Genomic DNA, 25322 nt, shown 5'->3' on the forward strand with positions numbered 1-25322 from the left:
ACAGGAAAGCCCTTAGACTATCCATGGGCGAGGGAATTCTGGGGTGATGCTGATGATGATAGTGAGAGAGATTCTCAAGGATCATAGCTTGGGCTTATCAAGACTCAAGAGAACTGTGGGACTGTGGCTCTGCAGGAGCTCGCTGGTGTGTGGGTGAGCTAGGAAGTATGTGGACCAAGCCCTGGACACACAGGCCACTGCTTATCTCCATAGCGTGGCTGTTTTCTTGGAGGGAAGGCTGTGGTGGTCCTGGCTCCTGGTGGTTCACATCACGGTGAGGTTGGAGCTTGGTGTCCATATTGGGGGCTTTTGGGGTGACAGACACACCTTGTCTGTGCTTCCACTGTCCAGGAATGCACTCAAGTTGATAGTGCAGACCCGGAGCATGAACTGGTAACCATTCCTGCGTCCTAAGTTGAGCTCAGCTCCCCAGCAAAGGAAGCAGGTAAAAGGGGAAACACTCTTGACCACCAGGCACAAGTCTGTGCTCTGCACGTGGCTCATGCGTGGCCATGGCACATGCCTTCCCTTCTCAGGTTGTAGCGATGCTGGTGCTCCTTGTCCTGTCCGCCGCTGGTAGGCTGCATGCTTTGTCTGCAGTGTTCTCCTTGGCCTGCCCTTCTGATATGAGCATGCCGTTCCTTAGTGGGTAACTTCTCCTCCATAACTGGGGGGTCTGGTGGAGGCTCCCAGCTACACCCCCTCTCCTCCCAGCCTTACCCATGATTATGATGAGATTAATCTGTTTATCCCAGTCTCTGGCCACTCATTTTGCAGGAGAGTTAGGATTGCTCCTGGCCTTACAGAAGACACTCAAGGCCTGCACCAACAGCGCTGAGTTCCACTAAGAAACAGCTGTGGTAGGGCTGGAGCTGAGTCAGTTATAGAAGCTACTGCTGCGCTGCTGTCAGTGTGAACGACGTCTCCCCGGGGGCTATTGCTGAGGCCCCAGAGGATAGTGAGCTATAAGGATGTATATGTGTGGGAGATTTTGCTTTCAGGGGTGGAAATCCCAGCCCAAAGTAATTTAAGCAGAAGAGAACGTATCCCTTCACTTCTCTTAGCAGGCAGAGGTCGGGTTAGTTTTGGACTCGGCTTCAGACAGCACCTCATTCACTGTCACCAGGATCCCGAGTCTCTCTGGTCTCCTTCCATTTCTCAGCTCTGCCTCCTTGGAGCTGACTCCATCTGGAAGCAGAAACACCCCCCTAACCCCCATCTCAAGTGATTGCATGAGCTCCTAGTCTGGTATTCTCTTAGATTCAACTTTGTCTGGAAGTAGCAGCTGTCTTTTTCTTAGAAATATTGGCTGCTGTCTGATGTCTCTGATTGGTTCTGATGGGTCTCATATCTATCTGCAAAGTAAGAAGTAGGAAGAGAGTGACCATGCGACTGTGACCATTTAATTGGTTTAGGCTCACACTGTGCTCAAGTCCTACGTGAGGAGTGAAGCCCAGGATTTAAGAGCAGAGGAGAGGACAGAATTATCAGAAGGGCAAGGCATTTCCCAAAGCCACTTCAGCAGCGTCTCTACCTGGCTCAGAGCGGCTCACCCAGAGGAAGAAAAGTCCTGACAGTTGTTTCTCGGGAAAACCAGGGCCCACAGTGAACGTGTGTGGGTCCTTCCCTCTGGAGGACAGCAGGCGCCTGGGAACACACCTCTCTTGAGACTGAAGGGCCCACTCCTCCCTGCAGAAGCAGGCACGTAGGGAACGGTCAGCTCTCCACGAAGAGCACTCGTTCCCCGGCTCCATTCCTCTGGGGATGTTGGTTCAGCCTGTCAGTGACTCGGAAGTGATCTAGGACTCGCACTGGGAGACCCCGGGAAAGTGTCCTCAGGTTGCTCAGCTGGAGAATGGTAGCCGAGCTCCTGGTGCCTGCGCTGTGATTCCAGGCAGCATCTGAGAGCAGAGAAACAGAACCAGGGAGGGCCAAGGTGTGATCATCACACATCTGAGGGCCTGAATTCAGTGCGCCAAGGTGTGATCATCACACATCTGAGGGCCTGAATTCAGTGTGCCCGGACCCAAACCCAGCTCAGGAATTTCAGTTTATTTATGACAATAAATTCTGTGTGTGGGCTCTTCCTCCCCTTCCCTCTTCTTGTTCTCTTCTTCTTCCTTCCGCTTCTTCGAATGCCTTCTGTTGTGTCCTTGTCTGGGAGTTACTAGAGCTGCTGTTTGTGGCTGTGTCAGAATGAGTGGGCTTTGCCTCGGGTCCCAGAGCCGTGACCTTGGGGGAGGCTGTGAAAGACCTCGCCGAAGCGTTACCCGTCCCGAGGAGGCGTAACCTGCACCCCCGTGTCTCCAGGCAAGATAGAGCTTACCCCACCTCCGGGACTTCTCTGCCTGGGATAAACCCTCACTCCTTTCTCCCTGCCCTCCTCATCCCAGTCTTCCTCCTCTCCCAGAGTCATGGCATCCAAATTCTCCTCTCAGGGGCGTTTCGGAGAAGCTGAGCTGAGTCACTAAGCAGTCCCTGCCTCTGGGGACCAGGAGCGTGATTCTCCGGGTGTGCTCTGTGATGGTCGCAGCTTCCGCAGACAGCTGCTAACTTTTCTGTGTTGTCCTCTGCCTTGGCCTAGGGCAGGTCAAGGCTCAGTAACTGCCCAGAGACGCTGGTCTGAACCATGTCACCTGGGGCCCAGACCTGTGCTCTCTTTGCCTCTTTGACGGTTCCCTTCACCTCCTCTTCGGGTGATTCAGCATCTGTGGCCACCGTAAGATCCACTGAGCTCCTGTGACTAAATTTGGTTTTCTTTCTGTGCATCTGATTGGCTGAGGGGCTTTCTGGTCATAAACCTTCAAGGCTGTCTAGGTGGTTTCATTTTCCAGAGTAGTCTATGTTTTTTATTTTATTTAGTCCCAACACCAAGCCACGTACAGCCCAGTTAGTTCTGCCAGATTCCCGCCACAGTAGGGCTTCAGTGCTTTTGAGGTCAGAACTCTCAGGCTCAGCCTTGAGGTCAGCCTTGCAGGCTCCTGAAAGTGTGCTCATGAGCTTGCTTGTGGGAGGTGAAACTCTGAACAGATTTGATTCTTGGATTGATTGAGTCACAGCTTCTCCAAGGGTTTTTTGAAAGCATATTCTGTGAGCCTCAGTTTCCTCCTGGCATGGGGAGAGCAGGTGCTGGCTCGATGTCTGTATGGACATTCTGGTCCTGGCTGAGAGAAGACTGCTAACAGTGAAGGGTTGTCTCGGAGTGGAACCTGGGCATTCACAGGGGAGCACGATGGGCGCAGGGAAAGGGGTCCCCAGCTGGCAATGGGTTGGGCAACTTGGCATGAGTCTTGCCAATAAGTAGAAATTCCAGCTGGTGTGGGAAATCAGCACTGCAGAGACACAGATGGAGAGTTCTGCAGCCCGGTAGTTAGTGTTGATGGAAGCATCAAACCCAAACCCAGGGACTCTGGGGAGACTTCCGGGAGGAAATGGTGATCACCTGAAGTGACCAAAGTTAACCATAGCTGGAGCTTGGAAGGAGCTGCTGGTGGCTGAAGAGTGATGTACATTGCTAAGAGAAGCGGGTGACACAGAGAGGAATCGGGTCATAGGGGGCCTTGGAAAAGTCACAGTGAGAACACGTGGGGCTTTATTCCAAGACCCCTGTAAAGGCCTCTAGGTATTCCTAGGGCTACGTCTATGTCCAGGTGCAGCTAAATTCGGGCCCACAGATGCTGAGGCCATCAACCCGTGGCCCTCCTCTCTGGTCTGTCTTTTAGAAAATGCTGCAGGCTGTCCTGGCTGTGGCACAGGGCACGAGCAGGTGGAAGGCTGTCACCGAGGTGCAGCTGTGTGATTGCAGCATGAGCCAGGGAGAGAATGGTGTGGACAGACAGAATGGGACAGACGTCAGAAGTTCAGCGGGGCATGGGTGAAGGCAGTTTTAGGGCCTTACTGGACTGCTTGGGTGAGGGGGAGAATGGCCCAAGGGAATGCTGGGATTCTGAGTGGGACAACCAGGTACATGGAGGCAAAAATAAGATACGAGCCAGCATCTGCCGAGTGCTGGGGCAGGGCTTGATGGGAATCTGACGTAGCCGGTGGGTTACTTGAGTGGAGGGTTGAGCAGCTGAGCATTTTTTCTAGGGAGACACCTTGACTGAAGATACTGTTCCAGTTTGGGTGGTCCCGTGGGATCGTGTATTGGAAACTTAACTTTCAAAATCATCTGCCTAGCGGTATTTGAGGCGGGGTCTTTGAAGGTAACCGGGACTGGAAGAGCGGAACTCCATTATGACACTGTGAGAGGGAGAGACCTGTACAGCAGCAACGTTTCACGCCCGTCTCATTATTCATGCCCTCCCCCGGGCCCTGGCCCTGCAAGATGGCCCTTACCAGCTGCAAGCCAAAGCCATGCCATGCTCCGCACTGTGAGCTAAGCAGGATGCTAGTTTTTATAAGTTATCCAGTCTGTGGTATCAGTTACGGTAAGACAATCATGGACCGCAGTAGGCAGATACTGATTTGAGACTTATCAGCATGTACATTAACTTCAGCCGTGAAGTGGGTAGCATGGGTCAGGCCGGAGGCCGTAAGAGCAGTTTGAAGACAGGAGAGGGCAGTTTTAAGAAGCCCTCGACTCTTAGAACTCCATCGCGAGGAGCTGGGGTACGGCTGACGAGGTCACCGCGGAGGAGGAGAGGAGCATGTCATCAGGTAGAGGAAGAAAGGAGGAGAGGATGTGCCGGAACCCACGGCTGCAAGCTTAAAGATGAAAGGATGGCCGGCGCTGCTGGCCGGGATGGGCCTCGCGAGTCCCTCTGCAGGTGCTGCCTTCCGAGACGGGCAGAGGTGTCAGGAGGGTGCGGTGGGGGCTGAGGGGCGAGGCTTGCTTCACCCCAGCCCTCTCTTTCCTTCCGCCTGTTGCACCCCTTCCTTGAAAATATTCTTCCCAATAGCGAAAGGCTGCTCAGAGATGGCAGGGAACCGAGGAACGCAATGTCTGGCCGGCAGTGATGGTCAGGGTGGACAGAAGACGAAGGCCACCTCTGAGTGCGCCCTGGGCTGTCCGAGCAGATGCCGAGCTCACCTAGGGACTTCTCGGTGGGCACAGTGGTGGCCAGACACTGCAGAGCCTGATAAGTGAAGAGAACCTGCACGAGGTTGGTAGATGGCGGTGACGGGGAGTGGCAGCTGGGGGTTTGTTTGAAGGTCTGAGCCCCCAAAGGGCTGGGATTTTGGGTCTCAAAGAGCAGAGGAGGGTAAGGGGGACACGATCCCCCTCGAACCTCCCTAGCTTCCTCTCCAGGGGTGGCAGGTAAGCACTACCTGAGGGTGGAGATCCAGTGCCCGAGACTGTTCCCAGATGATCGTGGCCTTGGAGCAGGATATGTTTCTTGGATAGCGAGTCCAGCCAAGTGCGGTCCACCCTTTGAACATCTGCCATGGGTATCCTGTTCCCAGCACCTGCCTGATGTCTCCTCTGTGCTCATGCCAGGGGCCAGACCCCCAGGAGCCTCTGCACAGTGTTAGTACATGCTGGATGGCCCTGAGGAAAGAGGGAACACATAATCATGATTTAAAAATAAATAGCAGAAGACAAAGTATTTGGCTCTTGGCTCTGCCCACCGCTGAAGTCATCTGTTCAAGCTCTGGCCACGCTGTACTTGGAGGGCTTTGAGGTCTGGCAACTGCTGGGCTTTGTCCATAGAGCGCTGGATCTGTTCACAGATGACAGACCCGTCCACCACAGTCGGGCTCTACTGGAGCAAGACCCAGCGCTGGGAGAGCCCTGCTGGCCCTCTCCTGGCCTGTCTGTCTGTCTGGTCTTCCTGTCAGAACAGCTCCGCCACCACCTGGAGAGGCAGGTCAGTGTGTTACGGGTCCAACACAGCCAGCTTTGTGGCACAGCACTCTCCTAAAGAGGGTTCAAACAGATGCAAGCAGGCAGAGGCCCGGGTTCCCATGCTGGCCGTCAACCTCGGATGCCTGCACCCTTAAAAGTCAGCCTTGGAAGGAGATGAGTGCACGGATGGCCTCCAAAGTCTCAGTGAGGCCTCTGGAGTCAAAGGGAAAAGCCTGAGAAGGGGAGAGGTCGAGACCGGAGACCCTGGGTCACCAGATGGCGTTCAGTGGGCCTCACGGCACTGATGCTGCTGTGGAGGGTGCATTGCGTGTGCTCTGTCAGAGAATACAGACCTGATTTAATCATTTCATCAGAAGAGAGCCACCCACAGGTTCTTCATTTGTGAATTTTGTTAACAAAATTAAGAAAATTCTGTTCATCCTATGAATACTTAAATCCAGATAAACTGGGAAGGCTGTTTGCAACCTTCGTGGCAGAGTTAGTTAATAACCCTGACACACAGGCCTTTACAAAACGAAAGGAGAGCGACTCACAGACCAGGAGACGAGTGAACCCAAGAAATAATGCCATTAACAACGTGACGAATGGTAACGGATCTCGGCACAAACGTTGGCTGGGCTTGGTGGTTCACACTTGAAGCTTGGCAGACAGATGCAGGAGGGTTAAAAGTGTGAGTCCGGCCTGGAGATTGAGACCCTGTATCAAAGTGAAAATAAAAAGGGCCGGGAACATAGCCTTGTGCTGGAGCTCTTGCCTACCATTTTTTTTTTCCATACCGGGAATCGAACTCACAACCACGTGCTTGCAAGGCAGGCACTTATGCCGCTGAGCTAAATCCCCAGCCCCTTGCCTAGTGTTTGTGAGGCCTTGGGTTCAAGCTCCAGTCACACTCACACTCACACAGACACACACACACACACACAATCATGCTTTACCTAACGTTGATGGTAAACAGATTACCTAGTCAAGGTCTTGAGAGACACTTCGTTATTGGGACTATAAGTTAATGGAGGTAACAACAAGGATCAAAAACATAACATTCACTGGGCCAGGGGCTCAAGGCCCAGGCTGCAGCCAGCTGAAAGCACTTTTAGGCAGAGAGGCAGCCATGAAGTGTGTTCTCAGGACCCGAGGGACAGGGCCTGGAGGAGCAGGACCGCGTCCGGCTGTAGGGGACGTGGCCTGACCAGGTGAGCGTGGTCAGACAGCTCCAGCCCCAGCTCAGGTGGTCTATGGCCTGAACAAGCGTCAAGCCTGGGTCTTGTGTTTTAGCTCAGTGACTGGACGTTCCAGTGTCCCAAAGGACCTCAGCCTCATTTGCTGGGGGTCTCCTGCCCTGCACACACCCTGTTTTAGGGGCACTGAGCGCACGGGGCTCAGACCGAGTCCAGGAAACTAATGGCTTGGCTTCCAAAGCCACCCTCACCACTGCCCACCATGGGGCCTTGGTTAAGTTCTTGTGTTCCCGTGGCCTGTGGCATGGAGGAGGACGGTCAGAGCCGCTGCAAATCCGTGCAGGGGAGCACTTAGGAAAGCTTTCTAAATGTTTTCTGTCGTTACTTTTCCCTGCTGCTGTCCTCCCTCCCCTCCCCTCCCCTCCCTGCCCCTCTTCTCCCCCTCCTCTCCCCTCCCCTTTCCTCCCCTCCCCTCCCTTCCCCTCCCCTCCCCTCCCTTCCCCTCCCCTCCCCTTCCCTCCCCTTCCCTCCTCTCCCCTCCCCTCCCCTCCTCTCCCTGCCCCTCCTCTCCTCTCCCCTCCCTTCCCCTCCCCTCCCCTCCCCTTTCCTCCCCTCCCCTCCCTTCCCCTCCCCTCCCCTCCCCTCCCCTCCCCTCCCCTCCCCTCCCCTCCTCTCCCCCTCCGCCTCCTGTTCCCTCCCTCTCCTCTGGCCCCATGTCTCACCTCACAGGATTTCAGCACCATCTGGAGGTGGGCTGCCCACAGGTCCTCTCTGCCTGGGCCCTGCGGGCTTTGCCTTCGCAGTGTGGCCTCTCAGTGGCAGGGTCGGGGAAAGCGCTCGCCCTGGCACCGGCTGGTGGCTCCTGCTCCTCTGCCTTTTCGGGGACCCTGTCCCTGGACTGCGATTCCCCACTAGAGCTGTAGAAGCTGCACACCCTTGTTCTGCCTTAGATTTTCTGTGTCTGTACACCGTCCACCATGTTATAAACAGGGACTTCATTCTTGCCGCTTAGACTTTTCTATTTCCCTCAAAGCTCACGTGCGATCCCGAGCAGACCCCGTGGCCTGTTTGTGCAGAGCCAGCCCCTGACTCTCCCTTACAGTGCAGGGCACACCCGCCCCACTTCACTCTCTGCCCCCTAAGCTTCCCTCTCCCCATAGCAGCAGAGTGGTCTTTATCAAGCCCGCCGAGCACACTCCTGAGCCTCAGCTGTGGCTCTGTGTGGTCTGCAGTGAGATCCCCAACCCTGGAAGTCGGGGGTCCCTGAGCCTTAGTCTCTCTGCTGTTTCTCCAATGGGCTTGCTCCTGCCACAGGACGCTTGCACCTGCTGGTGGGTCAGTCGGAAATTCTCTCCTCTGATTTACACAGCGGCTCATTCTCTCACCTCTTCAGCCCTCTGCTCGGCTTTCATTGGCTGATTTATAAAACAGCCATCTAGCATTGCTCTCTCCTTTACCTGGTTTCTTCATAGCTTTTGGCAGGACCTTATATTGGGTAAAATTTTTGTTTTGGTTGTTTGCTTCTTTAGGATTTAAATGTAATGAGGTCAGGACCTTATTTTCTGTCCAGTGACTAGGACAGTGCCTGGAATGTAGTAGTTGATCATTCAATTTATTCAGTAGCTTCAGAAAATATCCAACCACATGACCTGCTCTTTTGATATTTATTTAGACTTTCCCTAATGTATCTAAGCGTGGCAACATTTTTAAATGCGTTTGCAATACTATTGTTAAATTTGTTCCTAAGTACTTTACATTTTGATGTAATTATAGATGAACATGTATAATTTTGTTATCTTATTTTTTGATGCTGATTTATAGAAATACACTTGATGATCAGTATTGACCTTGGAAAGGCCCTGATCGCCTAGATTGACTTATTTCTTCTAGCTGTTTCGTCCTTGTTCTTAAGTCTTGGTGAATAATCATGTCACTCCCGTCTCTTTTTCTTTTCTCGGCTTTCCGAGCTGCCGAGGGCCATCGCTGCTGTTAGACCTGCGATGCTGGGGGTGGCGTGAAGGTGGGGAAGGGCTCGCTCAGGAAGCACCGCTGGAGGCATGATTTCTGCAGCTGCCTCTGACAGGCTGAGCAGGCAGGCGCTCCTGCTTCTCCCTCACAGACAGTGTCTGCACATTTTTAAACCAAAAGGGTTTTGCATCTTCACAAATATTTTTCCTTTTCATTTTTATTCTGTTAATATGATGAATTTCTTTGATTTTCAAAAACCAACTCAGTGTTGCATTTCTACAGTAAGTTTACCGGTGCACGATAGGTGTTTACTAATATTTGCTAAGGACTTTGGTACTTGAGCTCATGGAGAACTTTTCTTGCTGAAATGCTTTGTTTCACAGGCGTTGGAATATCAAGAGGATGGTAATATCAGTAAAGGAGTAGAGAAATGCTGCTCTCTGTATTTTCTGAAAAGGTTTTCCTATGATTGATGTTATTTCTTGATTAATGTTGGAATTCAGAAGGGAAATCACTTGAGCTTGAAGTTTTCCTGTCTCAGAACACTTCTGATATCTTCAATTTCTTTGAAGACACTTTCTGTTTCACCTTGGGTCACTGGGACGAGGCGTGTTTCCAAAGGAACTTTCTAGCTGCCCTCGGTTGGCAAGTGCATTAACACAGCACTGTGCGTAATATTCTCTCATTCTGTTTCTGTGAGGTCTGGAATGCCCTCTTTTCTTTCTGACGTTGATCTCTCTTTTTTCTATGAGGTATTTATTAATTCTATTAATCTTCTCAATAACAATATTCTTGGTATTGCTTTTCTGTTTTCTATCTGATTACCTTCTGACTCTAATTTTATTTTTATTTTGATCTGTCTGTTTACTTTTGGTAAATGTGCTCCTTTTCCTCCCTGAAGGTGAGGTCTTCTGTCACTGATGCTAACCTGCCTCCCTCTGTAATGTCAGCAGGCAGAACCGCGCCCTTTCCTCTCCCCTCGTCCACGGCATCTTGCAGGTCTGCATTTTCATTGATTCTGAAATTTTTTTTGATTTCCTCTTTCAGTTCTTTGACATTTATTTATTATTTGTTCAATTTCTAAATAGTTGTTGTGGAGGGAAGTCTCTAACTTCCAGATTATTACTGATTTCTAATTTAATTTTGTTGTGCCCAAAGAACATACCTCCATGATATATAATATTTTGAAATTTATGGCCAAGCAGACAGTGACTGCTAGAATTGCCTTTGGAAGGACTGCGTGGTCTGCAGTTGTGGATGTCTGTTGATGTCGGTTACCTTTTCTGTATCTGTGCTGATTTTTGGGTTCAGTAATTCTCTCACCAACTTGGGGGGCAGGTAATAAAGCCTCCAGTTCTGTCACAGATTTGCCAACTTCTCCTTGTATTTCTTTTAGGTCTGGGTTTATTTATTAGGAAGTCTTTTTTTTTTTTTTTTTTTTTTTGTCTTTTTCGTTTTTACTGGTACCAGGGATCGAACTCACAACTGCCTGCTTGCAAGGCAGGCACTTATGCCGCTGAGCTAAATCCCCAGCCCCTAAGCTAAATCCCCAGCCCCTTATTAGGAAGTCTTGCTATCACCTGCAGGCACACTTAGATGTGTTGTGTGGTGCTGAATCCTTTATTATTACAAAAATTTCCCTCTTATCTCTGCTAACAATCTTGCCTTGAGGTCTATTTAATCTGACATAGATTCAGCCACTCAGCTTTTTAAAGAAATTCATTTGCCTACTTTTTCCTTTTCCTTTTCTTTTACTCCAAAACTGTTTTTATCTTCATGTTTCATTTTGTGGACAGCTTATAGCTGAGACTTATTTATTTATTCTCCTCTGTCGGTCCATTCTGATTGTAGTGGTCTTTTAATTGTGGTGTTTGGTACATTCTTATGCAACATATTATTGATACAGTAGGAATTTTTTTTCCAAAAAGCAATAGCAAAGTTTATTCAAAAAAGCAAAAATGAAGAATGGCAGAGAAATTGGCTTGTAGAGAGAGTTTGGACCGACTAAACAGAAAAAGGGAGTGAACTAAGATAGAAGCACACACTGTGTCTGGGAAACACAGCGTGGGCTGTGGCGGAAGGCGGGATGCACCCGCTGCTCATGGCTGCCTCTCTTTGTGCTGTTCAGATCTCGAGGACACCCCAAGAGCTGCTACATCCGGGTCCTGAGAGGCAGGGCTGGGACCCGAGCTTCAGGCTGGTGTTGGGCCTGGGCTATCCTACTAAAACCCGCACCAGTTCTCAGAGAACTCCATGTGCAGGGCTACTGCACATGCGTCTGGGATCTAGCAGGTAGCAGGTCCCCCTACGACCTTCACCTGCACCCTAATCTCCTCCTCACTTCACCCTGAGAGACACAAATACCTGTGATTCTTTATGGGCTGCGGAAGGGGCGGAGAGCTCTGTCTTGTACAACTTCTGCAGGCCAGAAGGGGCTGTAGCCCCTACCTATGGGGACCCGTGTACCCTCCAGCTATCTTGGGGTGCTGCAGCTCACTGGCTGGGCTGACGGAAGGAGCACTTGTCAGGAAAGGGGAAAAGTTGGTGACAGATGAGCCTGAATACGAGGAGCAGGTCAGATTTCCGTGCTTTCTGTAGCAGGACACGAGTCTTGCTTTCTGAAGGGAAATCTCAAAACTCTAGAGGGCCAAAGAAGTAGCTTTCTTCTTTCCCACTTCTTGTTCTTCAGACAGTTCAGCTGGGACTGGCTTTGTTTTAGAAAGATGAATCCAGTTGTCTATTTCTGTCACCTTTATTGCAGTAGGTCTGGCAAGGATCCCTGAGAAGGGTCTTTTCACTTGGATTTACCTGATAAGTAAGTGTTTCCTCTCTCCAAGTTTTTAGCAGAGGTTCCTGGAGGAAGAAGTCTACACTTAATGACCTGTTTTGTGCTAACAGCTGCTGCATAAGCTGCGTTTCAATGTGCTTGAGCAAAGCCACTCCATCAGTGAGCCACACCTCTTCAGGGTCTTGGAGGGGCAGATCACTGACGTCCTGCCTACTTTATATGTCAGAGATAACTTGCTCCCGAGAGTGACTAGCTCCTGGGCATAGAGGCATCATAAAAGCAGGATTAACAGTAGTACAAGTTTTTATAATAAGCTCAGGGGTATCTAGGAGTATGCTGTGATACTTGGTGAGCCATGCTCCTCTAATCACAAATAACCTTTTGTCTCCAGAATAGCTCTGAACTGATGAGGGGTCTGCTCTCCTAGTCTCCGTCCTAACATTAACTTTGTAGTTTCTTCTGTTAGCACAGCTGTAGCTGCTATTACTCTCAGGCAGGGCGGCCATCCAGCAGCCAACCCACCTGGTTTCTTTGAAAAGTATGCCACTTGCAACTCCTTACTTTTCTGGCATGTAGAGAAAGAAAGTTTTTCTTTAGTCAGGTGTTCCCTGTGCTGGAGCCTGAGTAAGGGCATACTTTATCTCCCTAAAGGCACTGTCAGTCACTGTCCATTCTAGGCACACAGACTTAGGGCCTTTTGCAGACCCATATAAATGCTTTGCAATTAGTCAAAAATTGGGCAGCCAGATCCTACAAATGCTGGCCATCCCAAGTAGTGGGTAGACTGTTTGGTGCAGGAAGCCCGAGATCACAGATGACCTGGAGCCTGTCCCTGTCATTCCTCTGGTTTAAGAATATATCCTGGACACTGACATTTTGGAAGAATATCTGAGCCTTTTCTCTGGAGATTTATAGCCCTTCTTCACCAGAAAGTTGAGAATTTGTAGAGTGTTGTGGTTAGTTAATTTCTGAGTTGGGCTACAAACTAGAATACCATCAACGTACTGTAGGGAGGTTCCTTGATTAATCTTGACGTTCCTCGAGTCTTTCTCTAGTGCCCACTAAGTCTGAGGACTGTTTCCAAGCCCTGGTGGGAGGACTGTCCAAGTGCGTTGCTGCTTTTCTCTGGAATGGGGATTTCCCCATTTAAAGGCAAACAGCAGTTGGGAGTCTGGGCGGAGAAAAATGCATCTTTTCAATCTAAGACTGAGAACCAATTGGGGCCCCTGGAATTTGGGGGAGAACTGATGTGGGTCTGCCCCTAGAGGATGAATTGGAATGGCAGCCTCATCAGTGGGGTGGAGGTCTTGAATCATCTGATGTCTTTACTACAGGGAGAGTGGGAGTATCGCAGGGGGCCTGGCAGGCTTTGGAATAATTTTAAAAGCCTGTGATGAGAGGCTGAAGGCCTTTACATGCATCTTCTTTGGTTGAATACTGCTTTCAGTTAGTCTTATATTTTTCCGACCAGGTATTCCGTGATTCCATGCCGCAGGATCCACTTGGCCAGTTTGGTCAGGGAGACCTGGTGTGGTCCCACCGAGTAAAATCCAGTTTGTCCTTAGCTGGAATTTGATAATTGCTTCCAATTTAGCTAATAAATCTCATCCTAGCAAGGGAGTAGGACACTGTGGCACAATTAGAAACTCATGGTTAAACATTTGGCCTTCAAAGTGACACATCAGAGCAGGAGGAAAGAATCTATGTCTAGGGGTCCCATAGAACCCAACTTTGGTATAGACCTAGTGGAGAGTTTTCTAGGGAAGGAAATCAAACCAGAGTGAGCAGACCCTGTATCGGTAAGCAGTTGAATTGGCTCACCCATGATGCCTAAGTTTACCCAGGGTTCCTAGGTGAAGTCTGTGGATGGGGCATTGCAGGTGCCTCAGACCTCTTTGGTCATCAAGCAGGAAAGGAAGCTTCTGGCTGGCCTCACCTCTCGCTGGAAGCCAGGACAGTCAGCCCTCCAGTGCCTCACAATTAGAGCAGGGCTGGGGGGAAACCCAGCATGATCTCGTGCCCAGTATCTGATCTTGCACAGAAACAGGAACGTTTTCCTCGGTTGTGTCTGGGTTTTCCTTAGAAGACCTAGGAGGGCTTAAAACATTAAGAATGGCAGCACAGGGCTGGGGATTTAGCTCAGTGGCATAAGCACCTGCCTAGCAAGTGCAAGCTCATGAGTTTGATCCCCAGACCCAAAAAATAACAGCATAATAATTCTACCTTATCTGTCCTTTCTCCTCTGGGTTCTGATGGTTGGACACACAAAGCACTGCGTCCAGCATTTGGGACACGGGTGTCTGTGACCTCTTCTGAGGTTTTTGTAGTTTATGCTGAATATCTGGCGTGGGCTGACGGGTGAAATGATGTGTCCCTAGCACCTCCCCTTCCTGGAGGATGGATCTATGTTAGTACATTTACAAAAGACTCAGCACAGTTTTGTAAATCTCCCTGGTAAGAAGCTAGCAAAGCAGACGTCATTTCTAGTCCAGGACCAGCACTGCCGTCCCTGTCTGGTTCCTTTCCAAGGGGGTTTCCTTCCTCTTATAGAGCGCATGTCCACCTGCATGGCTCCTGGCCTCTGGTGCATCTGTAACTGAAGAACGGCCTGATCTATTGGCTGGGAACTCGGAGGAGGCAGAAGAGACCTCCAAGTGGTCCAGGAGATCCGAGGCCTGCACGTCCCCATTTGTTCTGTGTTTCTCCCATCTGTTTCATATTCTGTTTTTCTCCTTTCCTTTTAAACTTTGAACACATCAAATATTTTTTATCATTCTGTTTTGATTTCTTTATTGGATTTTTAGCTATATGTTTTGCGCTACTATTTTAAGGGTTGTCCCTGGGACAGCAATGTACATCTTTTTTAAAAATTTTTTATGTGGTGCCAGATTGCTCCTGGCCCTACTTGATTTTTGTAAATAAGAAGAGGAAGAGGGGCAGAAAGGAGGGGAGAGGATGGGGAAAGAGGAACCAAGATACAGGGCGTACAGGTACGGATGTGATCAATACGTGTATCTAAACTGCACCAATAAACTTAATAATAAAGATACTGTACAGTGTGACAGAAGATGCAGAGTCATTGCTCTAGAAGGCTCCAATGGCCCAGCTCCCCTTCCAGTCTGAACCGCGGTGGCACCGGCCAGTGAAGGACAGCACGCAGTACTCTGCACCCTGCTGGACCACAGGAGGCGCCTGGGCGCGGTCCCGGGCGTGGTAGTGGGGATTCTTCTGGTACAAGATGGTTATGTTCTAAGCAGCACCTCGGCCTGTGCCACAGAGTGAGCCACCAGGCCTCGGATCAGCGGGACTCCCAGACACAGGGAACGTTTGTGTCCCATGTGTGTGTAGAAACCGGGAGTAAACATTCCTGAGAGGCTGTGTGTGAGAAGAAAGCGGTATACTCCCTGCATGAGGGCGGCAGAGCGTGTCTTTATTCTCTGTGCATGCTATTGGAAGAAGCTGGAGCATAGTCTGTTACATGAGTTAAAAACTTGACAATGCATGCTTAAAAACAAAATTAAGAATTGATTTTTGTAGCTTTCAGGGAAGCTAATGATTAATTGCAACTTGCAAAAGTGTTTGTTGATCTTGTGTAATACCTTTGACCACAGAGGACCCAGAAGACACAAACCCGCTGAAGACACATCGCCATCTCTGAAATTTATGGTTATTTTAAGTCCTGCCCAAAGTTAATCAGATGAATAGCTGCAAAGGGTGCTTACAGATCATTTTATGACCCATTTAGCCTCAATGACTGTTCTTCTGCGTTAATTCCACTAGTGTCCAATTCCAAATTTTTTTGGGCAGGGATGGAAAGTGAATGATAGCAGTGGACATGTTGGCTCTGTCGGGAGAAAAATAATTTCTCCAGCAGTTACATGAGGCCAACATTAAATCAGCGTCATGAGATGCTTCAAATAGAATATCCATTAAGATAATTTCAGACCTGATCCAATTCACGGAACCAAAGCAATGCTGTGGTGAGTTCATTCCCTCAAAGGTCAAACTGATGAAATGATGACAGTTTGACTTGTTAAGACATTGAACATGAGAGTTTTCTCAGCAACAATAAAAATACGTTTTTTGTGGAACACAGTGTTAGAGACCAAATTATTTTCTTACCGAATTAAGATGTTTTTAGAGTGGGAATGTATTTGGAATTGGTTGGAGCACGCATAGTGAATAACTTTGTGAACAAGTTGTTTTTTTTTAAAATATCAATTCTATTGGAAACTGTAGTTGCATAAATTCAGAAGACTGAACTGCAAAACTTTTGTGACAAATCTGATTTTGAGCGCAAAATAATAGTATTTTAATCAAAATTAAGAGAATGACCCCAAGGCATAGTTTTTGAATCTTTTAGTGAACTGCAATTGAGAAGAACAAAGCCTACGGACTAGAAGACACCAAAACTTCTCTCTACAAAGCAAGGGAGGAGCTTAAAAAATTAAATAGTGAGCACTTCTGGATGGACCGCTAAGGTTAATACTTCAGTTCTGGAGGGCACTTTAGGGTATGCGGCTTTGCAGGAAGCCTCTCGGCTGGGGCTCACAGCGAGTGAGCAAATTTATCTTCCGTCTGGGATGAGATGCAGCTGAGTAAGCCTGCCATTCTGAGCATCTACAACTGGTGAACCGTTTACAAGACTCATAAACAGACACAATTTATTTGACATATTTTGTCAAATAAAACTACTCTGAGGCAAAAAGAAAGCATCTGAAAATATTTGAAGCGAAATATTTACTCGTCTCAATATAAAAATAATTAAAATGGACAGCATCCTCCATTTAACTGAATTTTCTCCAAGTTTACCAGTTTTCTCAGCGTCAGGAGGCAGAATGTTTTCTTAATTAAAAAATTATGGCCTACAATGCAGGGCCAATGGAAAGAATTGATCATTTAAAATTTATTAATAACATGCCAGTCTGAAAAAAACTGCAGGCAGTTTCAGGGGAAAATCTGAAAGTGTAAGATGAGGTTAAAAAACTTACATTCTTTAGAAAAATTCAGTGCTGCAATATTTAAGAGAAATATATCTAAGAAACCAATGAATACATGTGAACTCACACAAAGCAAAAGTCATTACATTTACCTCACTTTGTATGTTCAAGTCACCAATGTGAAGTTGTTTTATTTGATGTGCCCAGATATTTATTATAATTTTAAGAAGACCTTTACTCTTGCAATTAGTTTTTGAACAGGACAATTTTGTGGCCCATCAATAAAATCAATTTGCCAATACCTACGTGTTGTACAAATATGTAACTTTATTACTTTTGTTCCCTTTGTATTTTCCGAAGAGCCCCAGTCTGAGTGGTGTGCTATCTCGTCGCCATCACTACTGGGTTTGCCGTGAGCAGAGCTCACGGATGCAGAAGGACGAAGCTGTTTTGTATTCCCGTGTTTTCTGCAGTTAGTCGTGCTCATCAGCCGAGGACAGGTGAGCACAGGGGACGTCTTCGAGCTGGGCGGGCTGCCCTCTTCTCTGCAGTCATCATGGAAGCGATGGCCAGTGCAGCTTCTGTCAGGGTGCATCTCGGCGGAGGCACAGCTCCAAGCAACGTTATGTAAGAAGCTAGTGACAGATAGATGCGCACCTACATCCTTATGCTTTTAAACCACTGAGATTTTGGGAGGATTTATTACTGTAGCAAAATTTAACTTACTCTAACTGATCAAGCTGTTTAATAAGTTCACCTCTTAACTAATCCCGAGGCAGATTATAAAGCATGGTATTAAATAAAAAGACAAGGGAGTGGGTCAAAGGGAAACTAGGGATCTGAAATAATGTCGGAGGTGAGCTCAGTTCTGAGAATGCTTTTCTGTGCAGTTTGCAGAGCTGGGGCTTGCCTATATGTACAGTCTTCTCGGCAGCCGAGGCAAGGAACAGTGCTCCTAAGACAGCGATGAGCAGGGTGCTTATAGGGAAGACCTCAGACCAAGATGGGACACACACTGCACAACTTTCCTTCTGTAAATAAACCAGACTTTTTAACACAGTTCTTTCTTACACTATGCAATGCAAGCAGAAGACACAGCTGCAATGCTGAGCTCGAGGAGACAGATGGGAAGCGATGGTTTAATACGGACCAGACAAACAGCTCTCAATGGCCTGGTCTAGTTCAACATCAGCGTCAGGGACTTTGCCACATGAGTATGTGGTCTTCAGCCTTTTCTTTTCATCGGGGGTCTTTTAGTAGAACTTTTTTTTTTGTCTTTTTGAGACAGGGTCTCGCTATGCAGTTCAGGCAGGTCTTGAGCTCACTTTGTAGCCCAGGCTGGTCTCGCTCTTGCAAACAATTCTCCTGCCTCAGCCTCCCAAATGCTGGGATTCCAGGCGTGCGCCACAGGCTCGGCTTTTTAGTAGAATTTTTATGGGAGGGTTGTTGTTTGCTTGTGTATCTGGCAAGGTCCTGGTGCAGAATCAGATTTGGCTTCTATTTTCCATAAGATTCCACTTCAGTGGCAGGCAAGACATATGAATAGACACCGCGGCAGAGAGTGAATTAAATACAGCAAGACCTATGCGCTCAGCGTGTCCTGGGAAGGGCCTCGGCTCTCCTGGGTGATCGCTGAGTCACTCCCTGGGAGGATTATGAGCGGCCCCAGTGGTCTATGTCTTGGCTCTACTAAGGTGCTTGGCTGCTTGGCGTCGGTCTCTCACCAGCTTCATATCCAAGAACCATCCAAAAGGCCTGAGGGAGGAACACGCTACGTCGGATAAGCCACCATGTCAATTAAACCAGCTGTACCCGAGGCAGCCAGTCTCCAAGTGAGCTCAGGGAGAGGGACCTCCGCCAGGGCTGGAGAAGCCTGTGAACCGGTGACCCCAACACTGGAATATTTGCAAGAGTCTATTTTTGTTTCAGATAAAACCAGAAACAAAGAGCCACTTGGGGAGGCTCTCTGGGAGACTGATGGTGGTGGAACGAGCCACGGCTCACCGGGGGAGCGTGCAGGGGCTCTGGGCGTGCTGATGTATTTCTCTGAGAGAGACAGGCTGTTCCTTTGGGACAGGCAAGGGAGAGAAGTTCTGTCCAGGCCAAGTCCCCTTCCACAGAGTGCCCACGGGCATCTGCATCTGTCCATCTGCCTGTGTCACTCCGCACCCTGAGCCCCAGCAGGCACACAGCTGGTGTCTGGTCTTCTGGTTAGTTAAGAGGGGACAGCAGAAGGGCCAGGTCCTGTTCCCTGGGTTGGGGGAAATCCACAGGCAGAGCACATCAAGGGATGTGCAAATTGAAAGCAATTTGAAAACAGGGCCTGGGGATTTCCTGTGTTGTTAACTCATCAGCCACTGGAGAGGAATGCTTTCTCCTCACAAGCTTTCTCCTAACCAATCCAAAGCCATTCCTGGCAAGTCCACCTGAGGCTGGGCTTGTGCTGTAGTGCTGGGAGGATGAGGCACGAGAGGGGACGTGGCTCTGCTTTAGGGTCTTGTATCCAGGGCTCAAGTGGGAGGAAGAGCCCTCATCCTGGAGGTACACCTAACTCAGACCCCATTTCATGTCCAGGAACCACTGTCCTTCATCAGCTCCCTCTACTGATCAGAGACCTTGCGAAGCATTGCCCAGAGGAGCGGAGACAGATTGGACACCCTGAGCAGTGAGGGGCGGGCCAAGCTCCTTCCAGCCTGTTCAGTGTCCGTGCTGGTGCAGGGCACACGGCTGTTTCATGCACGTGCTTCCCAGCCTGAGTCTGTCTGAGAACTGGGACATGGACTGGGTTCCCAGGGGGACCTGCTGGCCCACTCATGGTGTCTGGGAAGCATGTCAGGGTTCTAGCAGGGCTGGAAGGCAGGGAAGACCCTCGGTGAAGAGGCACAGCATAGGACTTATCCCAGCTGCACGTGTTGATCGGGAGTCAGATGTACTTAATGGGCAGAGTTTTCAGATAAGTGGGAAGAAGCCAGCTTCCTCAAAGCTACTGTGAGAAAATCAGCACGGCGTTGGAAAAAACAGAATACAACACCTGAGAATCAGTGGAACAAAATAGAAGATGCAGACACAACTCCAAATACACTCAGCCACCTTGTCTTTGACAAAGGAGCCACGCATATTTACTGGAAGAAAGACAGCCTCTTTAATAAATGGTACTGAAAAACTGGCTTTTCATAAGCTGAAGACTAAAACTGTCTATCACCATGCACTAAACTAAAGTCAAAATGGATCGAAGATCTAAATATTAAAACAGAACCACTAAATCTGCTGGAAGACAAAATAGGTAGATACCTTGAAGACACAGGTGTAGGCAGGGATTTCATGAACAAAACCCAGACCATATAGGAAATACTTCAAAGAACCAGCAAATTGGATCTCACCATATTAAAACCTTTTGCACAACAAAAGAAATCATCAACAGAATGAAAAGACAACACACAGAGTGGGAAAAAATTACAGCCAGTTGACCCTCTGACAAAGGACTTATATCTATAACATATAAAGATTTGATCCCCAAATTTAAAGTCCCAATCAAAAATGGGCATCTGAAATGAATAGGAACTTCTCAGATGAAGACATACAAATAGAAAGTAAATATACAAAAAAATGTTCAACATCACTGGTCACTCAAGAGATGTAAATTAAAACAACACTGAGATTCCACCTCTCCCCAGAAAGAATGGCTACTATCAAGAAATCAAGCAATAAAAAATGCTGGAGGGGCTGTGGGGAAAAAGGAGCCCTTCTCCACTGTTGGTGGGAGTGCAGACTGGTGCAACCACTGTGGAAATCAGTGTGGAGATTCCTCAAAAAACTAGGATGAGAGGTCCCATTTGACCCAGCTATTCCCTTTCTGGGTGTCTTCCTCGAAGAATTAAGAGCATCACACCACAGCGATACATGTGCACTCATGTTTATAGCAGCACAATTTGTAATAGCTAAGTTGGAAACAACCCAAATCCTCATCAACCAAGGAATAGATAAAAAGGATGAGGATTTTTTTAATGCAATGGAGTACTACTCAGTCATAAAGAAAGATAAAGTTGAGACTTTTATAGGTAAATGGCTGCAACTCAGGACCATACTCATAAGTGAAGTAAATCAGATTCTCATGTGTAAACATCTCCCCGCTGTGAGAAACAGAAAGAGTAAGATTCCAAATGTATAACTGATATTGTGAAATGGGGAGACACTGTCCAAAAGGAAAAGGAACTAGGTTTGGAGGAAGGGAAAAGAAAGCAAAGGAAGGGGAGAAGAGCTGTATACACGCAAGATAGTTAAGATAGTTATTATGTAGCTAGTTTTTCTTAGTTAATTGAAAAGGAAGGTTTGCGCTAATATTGTTTGGACAGTATTTCATGCCTGTGTCTTGCACTCTGAGTAACTCCTGTGAGCATAACAATATGCAATGTATTTGTTACTATTCTCCTATTAGCTTGTTTCAAAGGTCTATTTTATTTATTTATTCATTTTTCTCTTAAAAGGAAAAGAGAAGCCCGTTTCTGGCCCGAGCCTCCGGGCGGGAGTGGGAAGGTAGGCGATCCTCACCCGGGGATCGGAACCGGCTTCAGGAGGTTACTATCTGGACACCCGAAGAGCCTGCCTTCCTCCTCGCAGGAGCACCGCGGGGCTTGGTGCCGAGAGAGGCGTCTACTGTTTCGTCACTTCTGTCTCTGAGTGGTCTCACGCGTGCCTCGCCTCCCCACGAAGACGTTGTGACCGCCACTCCCTCCCTCCCCCGGCCAGCATTCCCTGAGCCCTCTGCCGGCTTTGGGCTGGCAGCAGGCCATCAGGTAAGTCAGGAGGATGCTGCCTTGGGGTGCACACAGCACGGTAGGGCAGAGGAAACCGTAGCGCCCGAGCGGGGCTCTGGCAGGCAGGAGGAAGGACGTGTTCCGAGGTGGCTCAGCAGGGTGGCACCTAGTGGGCACTCTTCGGAGCAGACGCGGTGACCACTGCCTTCACTGCCAGTAGGACTGGGCCCTAATATGCTGGCACAGATTATTCCAGATGCTTCTGCAAGGGTATTTAAAAAATGATGATATTAACATTTAATTGAAATAATTGCATGGTAGGTTTAGAGTATAGCAGATTCCTGCCAGGAACATGGTTGGGCCTCACCTAACCAGTTGGAGGCCCTTGGTGCAAAGCAAGAAGGGATCCTGCAGCCAGTGGCCCGTGGACCCACACTGAACCTCATCCGCAGGTCTCCTGAGGCTGCAGAGCTTGACCAGAGTTTGGTTGCTTTTGCTTGACCATTTCTTAAATCTCTCTCTTGATATATGTGTGTATATCTATCTACCTAGGTACACACACGTAACACAGACACACACAAATGCACACCGCTGGTTCTGTTTCTTAAACTTTGACTCACACATGTGTCAGTGGCCGGGGAGGCTGTTGGAGAGCCTTGGTTCACCCCTGTGAGCTCCTAAGCTACCCACGAGCAAAGAACATTCTGGAATGTCAGGCTCGCAGACCCAGTTTGGGGTTTGTGAGGGTTGCAAAAGCCTTGATTTCAGAGATAGCGGAGAGTGTCACGGATAAAAGCTTTTCCTGTGGAATGTGAAAGCCACAGAGGATGAAAACTAAAAGTGTTTTCTGTGCAGCTGCAGAAGGTGCTGAATCCTAGAACCAGGACAAGTTACTTACAGTTTCCAGTGAGAACAAAACTAACGTCAAATAAGCAAGCGACAAGGACACCAGACGTTAGGTGGCCGCATTCTTTCTAATCCCGAGACCCGAAGTCAACTGAGATATTTGTATCGACCACCATGATTTTGCTTCTCTAAAATAATTAATACTATTTTTTAAAATATGGAATGTCAACGCACTGTAGTATTTTCCCACATTCTTACTCTTGCTGTTATTTTTCCAGGGGAAAACCCACATGAGAAAGTGGGAAGTTCACCCACCTTTCACTCCTCTGGGCCTCGGTAGAGGGAAGACTCCACGGCAGCTTCCGGGTGGGTCCTTCGAGCCCCTGAGAGCCACTGCGGTGGTCCCTGGTCCCGTCCTGTTCACAGGTTTGTGAACGTCTGCAGTTTTAAATTGCTTCCTGGCTGATGCATCTGGAGCAGTTTCTGTTTTCCTGACGATTTGACAACACAAGGGCTTCCCAAAACAGACCTTTGGAGATGGGTTGGCTGGGATAGATGTTAGGCTTAGAGACAACGCGGGTTTCTGTGTCAGTGGAAAGTAAAATACTGACCATGTGCGGCCTGCAGTGGCAAAGGGTTTGCAAAGCCACCTGAATTTGTAGGGAAGAAAGCACCAGTGCAGGACACGCCTTTGCAGGTTGAATGGCCGCTGGCGCCAAAATCGTGGTGATAAGCATCGAGTGCGCACTGCAGGGTCAGAATCGGAGGGCTAGCTCTTCCCAGTGCGTAGCAAGGGAGGATGGCTTATCTCGGAGTGCGGGCTCGGAGTGGTCAGGGAGGGGGACCCCTGCACTTCGCTTAGTGCTTCGTGTGTGCTGGAAAGCTTGATGGTGAAACTGTAAATACCCGTACAGCGTGGCTCCAGCTCTCCCAGGTCTCAGGTGCAGACACAGACAGAGGCAGGAGGTTGGAACGGGGACCCCTGGGTGGACCTAGCTGAATTAGAGGGTCCCCCTCGCTTCGCAAATCTCCTGTCCCGCTTTGCTGTGAGCAGAAGCCTTCTCCGCCACTCTGGGGCGCTCCCTCCCTCCACTGAGAAGCTGGTGACAGGACCTGACAGCTTCTTATGACATGGCCGAGGCTACCCTCCTTGCCTTTCTTTGCTCCCTGGTGCATAGCCAAGTTAGATGTCAGCGTGCCCAAGGGTGGCGAGAACAAGTGCGCCCTGCAGGAGAGGCATCCATGCCAGAAGAAGTACGAGGTGACAGACAAGGAAGGAAGCCACCAAATGTTAGATTGGACTGATGTATCAAGATGCAGGTACTCATCAGAGACCCTTAATTTAGAATTGAGCAGCTTGGAGTGGCTCCAAGTATTTTTTGTTTTGACTTAAAACTGGGCTGGGTGGTGGCTGGCACTGAGGGAGACCAAGCTGTCAGGGAGACCAAGCTGTCAGGGCGTTGTTGGTGCATTGCAGACAGAGGAAACCCCATTAAAAGGGTAGGAATGTTGGAATGGACCCCTCCCTCTCCTGCGTGCGAACACACACGTCGATGATCTGGTGCAACAGTATCCTCTTTACCTGTGCATTTCGGAGACATGATGACCTGTCCAAGCCTCCCACCTGGCTGGGAGTGGAGCTGTGATCTGAAACGTGGCCTTCTGACTTCAAATCCATTTTCTTTTCCAAGTCTTGCACCGCTCGCTGATTGGAGTGTGACGAGGCTGACAGGAGGTCCTCTGCCTTGTTCTCGGGCTAGCTAGTAAGCAGTGGTGGCATCCTATGAAGCACAAGTAAAGTTGTCATGGCCAGCAGACAGCTCCAGTCCTCTTTTACCCTTCAGGGGCAGCCTTGGCCATCTGACAGCAGTCCCAGACCCTGGGTCTGTGGCCAGAGACTTGATCGATCAGTATTGGCCAAGAGGACGAGGATGGATCTTCTTTCAGCCTAGGTAATTCACAGACCTGCGAGAGGAGGGTGTGGTGACTAACACTCCAGGTTCTGATTCTTGAACCCTGAAGTCTTGGGAGGAGTAAGATTAGGGGTGGAGATAATGAGCAGGAGAGAGGAGAGGGGGACCTGGGAGCATGGTCAGGACTCAGGCTCAGCAGGGAGTCTGAGGACGTATGAGAGGTAAAGAGAGGGGGTGAAGGGGAGTATGGGGAAAGAGACAGATAGACAGACAGACAGACAGAGACAGAGAGGCACAGAGAGACAGAGAGAGACAAAGAGACAGAAGTAAGAAGTCGGAGGAGGAGGAGGAAGATGAGGAAAGGGAGGAAGAGCAGGGAGGAGGGTCACCATCGAGCCTGCTTTTCTTCTAAGTCAGGGCAGAGACAAAGCAAACATTCTCCTCATGTTCTCTAGGGTGGAATGGGCATAGAACCACTCCACTGTGTTACAGGGTTCTTAGTTACATAATGACTAAGAGCAGATAAAGATCCAGCCAAAGCACAGAGAGCCGTGGACCCAGTGCTCATAAAGCCCGTAGCCAGGCGCAGGGCTTGGCTGCCGACCTGCTCTGGGCGATGTGGGTGACAGGGCCAGGCCCCAGCAGCCTCCAAGAGCTCCGAGGAGGAGGTGGGGGTGTGGGGGGAACAGCAGAGAAGGCCAGCCCTGGCTGCCAAGAACAGCAGGTTGCAATACTTAATGTCCACGCTCATGCCAGTGTGCTTAGGAACTGTTGTTATTTTTATGAGAAAAATGCAGAAAGGCTAATCTGTCTATTTATGTCTGTCTGGACACGTGTAATTACCGAAGGGCCATTCTGGTGCCAGCACTCAGCTGTGGCTCTTCTTCTCCCATCATGGCTCCGGGAGGCTGGGCTCCATGGCCTTACTCAGGAGCCTGCAGAGGACCGGGAGCACCGGAGGGACAGCCAGCCAGCCAGCCAGACGTGATTGGAGACACCAAGATCATGGGTCAACACTTTTATCCATTTTAGGTGTTTTGGCAAGGGGTAACTTGAGGATATTTTCATTGAGTCTATGACTGATGTCAAACGCAGTCTCCATCCATCCATCCATCTACCCACCTTCCAT

The 25322-nt window shown here is 49.1% G+C and overlaps 1 protein-coding gene across 1 annotated transcript in view; it reads left to right on the top strand.

The window, feature by feature from the left end:
- The first annotated feature begins 512 nt into the window (after positions 1-512).
- LOC106028364 (uncharacterized) overlaps positions 513-25322 on the top strand; it is an 85938-nt gene continuing 61128 nt past the window's right edge. The window contains exons 1-4 of the mRNA XM_063259856.1: positions 513-576; positions 5593-5810; positions 21165-21473; positions 22559-22706. Coding sequence (XP_063115926.1) covers positions 513-576; positions 5593-5810; positions 21165-21473; positions 22559-22706 — 739 coding nt within the window. The remainder of the gene's footprint in view (positions 577-5592; positions 5811-21164; positions 21474-22558; positions 22707-25322) is intronic.

The sequence above is a fragment of the Cavia porcellus genome, unplaced genomic scaffold, assembly GCF_034190915.1.
Source record: "Cavia porcellus strain 051 isolate PalLab524CR breed Dunkin Hartley unplaced genomic scaffold, mCavPor4.1 scaffold_1, whole genome shotgun sequence".
Taxonomy (NCBI): domain Eukaryota; kingdom Metazoa; phylum Chordata; class Mammalia; order Rodentia; family Caviidae; genus Cavia; species Cavia porcellus.